General features: G+C 39.3%; 1 protein-coding gene across 11 annotated transcripts in view; it reads right to left on the bottom strand.

The window, feature by feature from the left end:
• Window positions 1-305: 305 nt before the first annotated feature.
• The window catches only part of mapk10 (mitogen-activated protein kinase 10), a 38,206-nt gene continuing 29,080 nt past the window's right edge, over window positions 306-9,431 (bottom strand). For 3 of the 11 annotated variants that reach the window (XM_026173536.2, XM_026173534.2, XM_026173537.2), the window contains exons 10-14: window positions 8,617-8,741; window positions 7,873-7,899; window positions 6,093-6,156; window positions 5,763-5,840; window positions 1,788-3,346 (exon numbers count right to left, since the gene is read on the bottom strand). In XM_026173536.2, the coding sequence (XP_026029321.1) occupies window positions 3,204-3,346; window positions 5,763-5,840; window positions 6,093-6,156; window positions 7,873-7,899; window positions 8,617-8,741 (437 nt within the window). In that variant the 3' untranslated portion in view covers window positions 1,788-3,203. Of the gene's footprint in view, window positions 3,352-5,732; window positions 5,841-6,092; window positions 6,157-7,872; window positions 7,900-8,616; window positions 8,742-9,431 lie in introns of all 11 variants that reach the window. The other 8 variants (XM_080304172.1, XM_026173539.2, XM_080304173.1 and 5 more) reach the window with 6 other exon arrangements.

Below are 9,431 nucleotides of genomic sequence, written 5' to 3'. Positions count from 1 at the left end.
TGTAATCATTTTTCATAGTGTATGAATCCATAAGAGGTCATTTTAAGACCCCCTCCCAAAAATTAGAAGCTGGAATGACAGTGGTTTTCTAATTCAATTCAAAGTGACAGAACATGAATACACACATGAATTACTACTAAACACACAACTGTGCTTACTCGCCATTGACATTCTTCAAAATAATTGCACAAAAGTCATGATCTCGTATTAAAATTCTAAAAAAAAATGAAGACATGTGTTGCAAAATCATTTCTCCAGACGTCACATCACACCTTTCAACTCAGACTCGCAGCTTGTGTTGAATGCTGGTTGATTTAATCTCTCTCTCTCACACACACACACACTGATGAGCAGAGCATCAATGATGTGCGTGATTGTTAAACCGTTCATTTTTACATTCACTGCTGACAATCCAGCTCAATCTCCTTCTTTATTTACCCGAACTAAAGCTCCTTTTATCACAACAGAATTGTCTGGAGGGATGTCTTATAAAAAGATCAAACAGTTCACATTCAGAAAAACTGGGGGGGAAAAAACACATTAGCAATGTTAGTGTTTGTTCTCCGTGACCAGAACGTATAAAGATACAGAAAGAAGAGTGTGTTCGGATGGTTAGAAATGCCCTGTAGAAAAAACTGCAACAGTACCTTGTGTGTTTGTGGTGTAGAGGTCGACTCTGCGCCCCTTTTGTGAGAAATTCATCAAAACATTTTTTTTAAACACAAAAGATTTCATCAAAGTTGCACCCTGTTTTAAAAGATTGCCCTGGCCAGACCCTGAACAAAAAGCCAAGCTAGCCATAGCTTATTCTGGAGACGCCAACCTCAGTTACCCTCTGAGCTCTGCGAAGGTTAGTCTGTTAGTCTGTGTGTGGTTCACTATACACAAGCCACAGGGAGTAAGAGTGTTAACAAAGTAGCTTTTTGAAGTTATCTCCATAACGTGGAGGACTGTGAGCGATTGTACACAAAACAACTCCAAAAAAGAGTCATTGTACAGCAGCAGCTGAACTGAAAGTTACAGACTTGTACTGTCACTGAAATAAATATGTGGCAACGATGTCTCCACATCTCCTTAAAGTCATGGCAGCGACTGAATCTATTTCATACATGCGGAGGCTCCAATAAGTCAGTGTGAGCATTCGTGTTCTTCATCTGATCTAATTGCTGTCATTTACCGGATCATCGCAAAACACCTTTTGAAACAAAATATGCCTAAAGTAGGGAATTATGTATGTTTTGTCCATATAAATCCAGCTCCAAGGTCTTACTACGCCAAATTACCCTAACTTGCCCATGCAGGTTCACAGTGGGTGAAATAAACTCTGCCATAGTGGAGCTCAGTTTATTTCAGTCTGCCAAAAACTGTTTTATATTCTTGTTTCATTTAAGAACACTGAGTTTGCACAGATAAATGTGAGATGTGACTTGAGATTAGAGCAGTACAGCTGCCAAGCCTTTGCAAAGTGCAAATGCATTTTGCATGTGAATATTTGAGCGTTGCACCCCAGCTAGAGAAGATATAGATAATTTGTAGGAGAAATTTAAAAAAACAAAACAAAGAGGTCAAATTAAAATGTAAAAAGAAAAATTTGTGGGATGTTTTTTTTTAATGGAAACACCGAGGAAAACAGTTAAGCTTTGGGGCTCAGACAGTTTTAAGGCAGAACCAGAAAAAACAGAGGGAAACAAAAATATATCATTTCTGCACCTGCAATGCTTCATTCCAAAAGGCACTTGCCATGTTCAGATTCCATCTATCAAAAATATATAAATCAATAAATTAAAGAATCTTTCGCCTATGAAATCGTTTAATGGGTGCTTTCTCGTGTCGCGACATTTTTGTGTGGTGTGCGGTGATATAAAGCAGATGAGAAGACGAGCCATAGCTACAAGGTTAACACTCATCACCTGTCTTAAAAACTCAGCACTGTATCACTTCTGCTATGTTTTAAAGAGTCAAACAAAAAGGGGAAAAGGTTCTTTGTGGTTATTCCACAGTGAAACCGATCCAACTCCTGTGCCTGTGAGGGGTTAATGATAAACAATGACATGCAGGGCTGTGGTTAAAGGACCGATCATACACTGCCAGGGGAAATAAAAAGGGACATTACACACAAATTAGACTTCTTGAAGGCTGTCTCGTGAAGTCTGAGCACAATCAGAATAACTTATTTCTGTGTGTACTGGCCCTTTATGTCCTAAACAGCCCCCACTTTTATCAGTGTCTTATTGGCTTGCCTGTGGTCCACCAACACACACACACTCACACGTCCTACTGTGCCCAGTTAGTTTACATTGTATATAAACAAAAGTCTCTATATAGACTCGTTAGCATACAGTGAGATTAGCATTGTTTAAATCTAATCATGCAGGACTACAGCAATAGGCAGGGGCAACTGAGGTGGAAAGCGGTGATGTGGCAAGGTGTGCTAGTCGGAAAAATAGAAGGAAAAAAATCCCAGTTTACTGGCCGTCAGTCCCACTCTGTGTGCCCTTCAGCTGTACAGAATTACAATATTTACAAATTACCACGGTAGGGGGGAGGGGGGGGTCACTCCTGGTAACAGCAGGAACGTGTCCCTGCAGAGTTACCACATGAAAACATCAGGAAGCCTTTTTTTGGGGGGGGGGTCAGGTGGCGGTGTCTCACACAATGTTAAAATACAGCAGTGTAATTAAATAAGAGCTGAATAGGGGAGAGAGGCTGGGGAAGGAAAGAGAGGAAAGTCCCCATTTAACAGTAGTGATGAGCAAAAATGGCAGCCCACCTTGCCACAATGATCGGAGCATAAATGCTTTTCTTTTGGTTGCTTTCTTTTTTATCTGTAAGGAATTGGGAGACCAGCTGCCAGCCAATATGCACTTTACAGGAGATGCAAGTCTAAGCGCTTGGTCATTTTGATCTGATGCCATATACAAGAATATGAGGGGTAATATAAGCAAAGCAACTAGAGGATCATTAACATATATCTGAGCTCATTTACTTGAATACCGCTGCTGTTTTTCAGTGACAATGCACAGGCTTTAGATTTCATAAATTCAGATTCCTATATCTCATATTTTTGTTCTTAATATATTCATTTTGATCTTTACTCTTTTTTTTTTTTTGTCTTTTTCTTTTGCCTTTGTATTTTCCGGCGGTCGTTTTTGTTGGGTTCTTCACCTTCGGAAGAACATGGGGTTGCGTAGGCAGGCGGCTAGTCACCTGCAACACCCCAAGGGTCCTGCAGAGGTCTCCAGGCTGCTGTCAGTGTCTGAGGCCAGGGTCTGGTCGGTGGACATGGAGGAGATGTCGTTGATTGAGGAGGAGGGAGGGAGGCTCTCGCTGCTGTTCACGGCTGCACCTGTGCTAAGGGAATCAACAGCAGCGGGGGGTTACAACGTAAAAGAGTCCTGGCCAAGACGCGAGCAGAGAAACAGTCGCAGGAGATATACAAGTGCACACACAGGTTAGAGTGAGATAAATGCTGATTCATGATTAGCTGTTCCATGAGATAGAGATGTCAACAACATTTACAACATCTGTGGGGCATCACAATCACAGTGCATCTGTAATGAGACAAAGATAATTAAGCTTTGGGTCCGGGAGGCTCCACGGGAAATATCATTAAAGGCTTTCAGTGTTTCAGCAGTTCATAAGCATGGCTTGTTGTTGTCATTTATATGCCAACAAGCTGCTATTTAATGATTTCCTTTTAATTATATACCTTAAAATGATTTATGTCTTCATACAGGTCTGTGTGTCTGTGTGTGTAACAAATGGCAACCTCTGGAGCTGAAAATAAAGCCAACACAAAAGTGCCAATTCCTTTAACCTGGCTCCCAAAGTGAGTTAGTCCCCATAGATGCCCAATGTTATAAAGCATATTTACAGCCCATTACAAAAGAGATTTTTCCCTCTATGGATAGATTCTAGGGGTATGAGGTGGGGTATCCATCCATAACTAGAGTATTCATCTGGACACAGTAATGCTGAAACTTCAAGACCCATGGTCCAAAACCTGGTGGGTGAAGAGATGGTGGCCAGGTCCTTGTTTTATATAGCTGGTTACAGGGTAGACTAATAATCTAATATTAATAATCTTATAATCACCTTGTTTTAAAGTCAGAGGTATGCATATTAGGGAACTTGGGGTACTTCCCCAAAAGCAATCTGCTGCTTTTGAACATTAATGATCTAATAAATAATATACATAATGATATTATGCATAAAAAAAATTACATTGTTTCCAACATCCTCAGAAGCCTAATTGGAACTGTGTGTGTGACTACATGCTCTGTCTATTAGCACGCAGTGACCAATTTATACCTCTGTGAAGTTGGTTCCTGCTTTGTCAGCCTTTAAAAGAAGACTTTAAAGCAGATGCAGGAAACAGACCAAATGCAGTAATTTGTGCAGAGGACTTGCACGCTGTGAGTCTGCTGTTTTTGTCTGTTTCCTGTTGGGAGTAACTGTTTAAATAAAGCAAGATTAATAGCGCGCATCGGTTTTATAGGGTAACTAATCAGAAGTGACAGTTAAAGCTTCATGTGTGAGAGGAGCACAGCATAAAGTACTGTACCGTGCAATAATCCACACTAGTTACACGGCGATATATAAGATGGGAGTTTAAGTCATTACCTCATATTATTAACCTTTACAGAAACTGTGGCAAAAGCAGTAATATGTGATTAAAGTCTGAATCACATCACAGCGTCACACCCACACGCATATCTTCCACACTCACTAAACTGTTGCTCATTTCTTCATATTCTTGGAGATAATGAGATAATGCACGGTGTCGTGCAAATAAATACTGCAGCACTGGGCTGAAAAATCTTCTGTTAACATCATTAAAAATATCATAATCTAAACACACAAAGTGGGTCTGACTGTGTGTTATTGCAGGTCTTCTCTTCATGCTGCAATGAGACACTGTCGTCTGCAGCTCCTGCACTGCGTCAGATGCTATACAGCGGCCCATCTGCTTAATTACAAGTAGATAGAAAGAAGAAGAAAGATGAAGCTCGTGGATTTTCTAGAGACGGGCCGAGAGAGACAGAGCAAAAACGAGCACCATGTTATTTAACTATATTTGGCACTAAGGATATTTGTTGCCCGGCTTATGGTGAGAGATGATTTATAAGTTTTCTAAGAGGGAAAATCCCACTCGCTTTTGTACAATAAACTGAAAGAGGACACCCAGAAAGGTGTTCTCTGATCTGAGCCGCCTGTTTCCGTTTAATTTCTTCTCCTTGTGTTTTCAGTCTTCTTACTGTTTTCATGCAGTGTGGTTGTGGTTTCAAACAAGCAGTGCAGCTTTCTTTTTTTTTTTTCAGATGGATCTCGGCAAATGCTGACTGGGCTGGTTAGTATGCTCAAAGTAACTCTATACTGCCATCCTGTGGCACATCATAAGAATAGCAGTTTTTGTCCTCTGAGGGCATTTATAGCCAAGTCTAAGACTGACATTTCCTGAGACAGACCCCTCAAAACCCAAAGCTTAAGACACAGCAATGTAATACATATAAACATACAATCATAAAGGCATTTGAATTAACCTGTACTACGAAGCAATTTTAGCAATCACAGAATAGCAATCTTTACAAATCATCAGGCACAAAGTGACATCACTGAACTGAACAACATTTAACTTGAGATGTAAGGGACAGAGACATGTGGTCAACAGCACAATGGGTTTTTCTAATTACAAGGGATAACTCCAGTAAGGTTATATTAAATTCACTTACAGAGCGGTTAGGCTTATGCACTGAGAGTACCTGAAGGTGAAGGTTGTCCCTTCACAACGCCATTCTTCGTTCTCTCCTCAAAGTTCATCACCTCTTTGTAGATAAGTTCTGCAAGGGGTGCGAAAAAAGGTAGTAGAACACACTAAGTGACAAAAATATGTGCAATCTGCACCCATCTATGCAGACAGTGTTCATATTACCATTAACTACTAAAAAACAAGATCATTCGAATGCATGGTAACACTAAAAAATTACATCAATCGAGTGCATTACTGCACATATAATATACAGCTTTTTATCGTTCTACCATATGTGTGCTTTGTTGAGTTTTTATTTTTAGCCCGGATGAGCAGCACTCACCTTTCCATTCATCAATGGAGTGTTCTCTTTCATCCAGCTGCTTGTCGTAGATCTGAGGTGGAGGCTAAAGAAGAGAGAGAGAGAGAGAGAGAACACAATTCCAGTTTAGTAACATTTCAGCTAACGGCCTAGCATTACTCCCAAGTGCAATACCTACAGAAAGCAGCTCAAGATTTTACAAGATCACGTTATAAATATGCATCTTTCAAATGTGCAAATGGAAGGAAAAAAACAAACAGCATGCCGGGTCTAAAAGTTCGGCACATGTTGATTATGAATTAAATTTAAATAAAAATTAAGCAGTAGTGTATTACTTCCATAAAATGCATTATAAGTTCATTGTCTGCCATTTATAAACAAAAAATGTCTCAAAATAGGTCATTCTTTATAATCAGGACTAAATACCTGACAGGATAGTGAGATAAGAAAACATCTGGCAGCAGTGCTCTCCCCCCACACCCTCCCTCACGGGACTTGTCATCTCGTCTACTAGGTCAAGAATACGCTGACTGGCATCGAGTCAGCCCATCTAACTACTCATTCACTCATTCCCCAGACTCCGACATCGTAATCCTGCCCATCTTTGTCAGTGTGGGTGACACGACCACCAAGGAACCTCTCTGGTGTAACCCTGAGGGGACTGTTATGGGTCAGCACTGAGCGGCCACAGCAGGACAAACCAACTGTTTGTAGATGTTAACGCTGTGGAGCTGTGGAAGTAGCTAAGGAGCTCTCTTCAAAACAAATTCTTACAGTAAATATTAAAACCTTGTATTCTATTACGATTTTTTTTTTTAATGAATAGATTAGGTTTCCTGTGACATACGAGTTTTGGTCTATGTGCAGAGTGAAGCATGTGCAGTTTGACAATGACTGCTTATATGTGACAGTTACTTTGAGCTCCACTGAAAACAGCACACGGTCTGTATACAAAAGATGGACATAACCACCCTGATGTGACCCATTAGTTGGTGGATATCTGTTTTGAAGTCTGCTGCATTTTGATTTACAAAATGAAAAGCATGGAGTGAAAATGACTAATAAACCAGGACACTGTGTACTCTTATAGTACCAACGAGTTAGTCACTAGGTAATTGCACAATAAAGCACTCACTTTATCATCTATTTTACTTTAATTTCAACCATCATTTACAAAAATAACATGTTGATGTACTAAAAAGACTTTAAACTCCTGACAGTTACCATAAAGTCAGTACAGTATTTACTGAATAGCACTGTGCTACTTTTAGTTAAGAATAATATTAGTTTTATATTATATATTAGATTGGTGTTTTATTTTACATGTTTTTGTGTCTGTTTAATTATGCTCACAATCATTGTTTTGTTGATTCATTCAACCTGGCACGAGCCACACATAAAAATTAGCCCATGTGGCTAAATCTGGCATATTAACATGATGAATTTAATGTGGTAATTTATATGCATTATCTCTTTTAAATAAACATATACATCATAGATCAAGAGAACAGTAGGGTCATTTCTGCACTGGCTTCACTTCTCAGACCCAGAAGTTACTTCCATCTTTTATATACAGTCTGTGATTACTGCAATATCCACATATTCTGGATGTTTCATTTGATTGGCATTTTCTGCTCCTCTCTTTGCATTACACAGTCTCTTTTCTCTTGATTTTAAATATCTTCAAATATGGCAGAAGCACTGAACCACATGTGTCCAAAAAATCTTCTTTCATTTACACTCTTTAGTCGAAGAAGTCCAATTGCAGTGCATTCTTTGATGTAGGGAGTTTGTTATTTACCATGGATATTTGGATGTTATCTCTGGCCTTCATCAGGATGAGGTGACATTAGAGAAGGGGGGGAAAACAGCAGAAAACGTGTTGAAATGCCATTCACAGCCATGTTATACATCAACAGAAGCAACAAAGTCATCTTTAAAAACCATCAGACACCAGATGACAAGACAAGGCCATAGTCATGAAATCTTCTATAAAGGAGGAAAAACTACTATACAGTGAGTGTGTTAGGCAACAGGATATTTCACGTAGTAGAACAGCAGCACTGACATTCATCAGCTGGTCATGCTCTCATTACTTGTACTGCTGTAAAAAATTTTCGGGTTGCAGATGGCTTTTTACCCAATCTCACTGTCACCTCATACTAATGAGGCGCTGATGAAGACGCCAGATTTCACCAAATCAACCAGCAACACCACCCCTCTCATGTTACAAGACCCAACAACCCACTATATAAATCTTTCAGTGTAGCATGAAAATTTACCAGCAAAGACTTTGGGTTATTTTACAGAAATCTACAAAAACGTTTGGTTCTGCACTAAAGACTAAAAATATAAGTGAGGGAGAAAAAAAATGCAAATTAGATGTGAACAAAAGTTGTCAAAATAGCAAGCGGTTAAAACAATGCAGTTTAGTCATGCTATAAATCACTATCAGTGCGTACAAATTAAAACATGGGAGGGGCGGGTGAGGAGGATTTAGCTTGGGATGGTAATCGATACGCAGCTCTGCTGAAGTCCTACTCACCGCCTCCACCTCAGCCGGATCATACCACACGTTGATGTAGGGGTGCTGTAAGGCCTCATCCACTGACATCCGCTTAGCAGGGTCGATAATCAGCATCTTAGACAGCAGGTCTCTAGCCTGGCTTGCTGTAGTTTGAAAATTTTTTTTAAAAAGAAACCCCCCCCCCCCGATATTTAGATGTTTTGATGAAACAAGAAAATATTACATGTCAAACAGCACAGGTAATGGAAGAGGGAGGAGAGAGAGAGAGACCGGGAAATGTCAGGGATTAAAGAGAATAATTAACAGGAGCTTGTGATATGTGTAACATCTAAAATATATACAAGCATGCAGTGTGGTTATTAGAGGTAATCAATGGTCAAAAAATTAAATAAAGATCCAAGATTCAATGAATTAGCATTGTAATAACAATAATAATAATAATAATAATAATAATATTAATACTACTACTACTACTACTACTAATAATAATAATAGTCTTTAATAGTCAAAGATGCATTAATGGTGACCTCTGGAGGATGAGTACAGTAATCTCACAACCTGAGAATAGAAAGGTCTGTTTATTTCTTATTTTTGTTTATTTTCCAGTTTTTTTCTTTTGTTTTCCTTAACCAAATTTCCTCCAGCTCAATAGTGACAAAACTGAGGTTCTCATGTTTGGCCCTGACAGCTTCTCTAAGGAGGACATATGTCAAACTAGTCCTCTAAAACAGCAGTATCAGACCATCTGCTATACAGTCGGCCAATAATCTCAAACTTTTATTGCACGCTATAGTTTTTCTTGTATCTTGATTATTGTAATTCACTCTGAATGT

The sequence above is a fragment of the Astatotilapia calliptera genome, chromosome 7 (genome assembly GCF_964374335.1).
Source record: "Astatotilapia calliptera chromosome 7, fAstCal68.1, whole genome shotgun sequence".
Classification (NCBI taxonomy): Eukaryota; Metazoa; Chordata; class Actinopteri; order Cichliformes; family Cichlidae; genus Astatotilapia; species Astatotilapia calliptera.
This window is presented reverse-complemented; position numbering and strand designations above follow the sequence as displayed.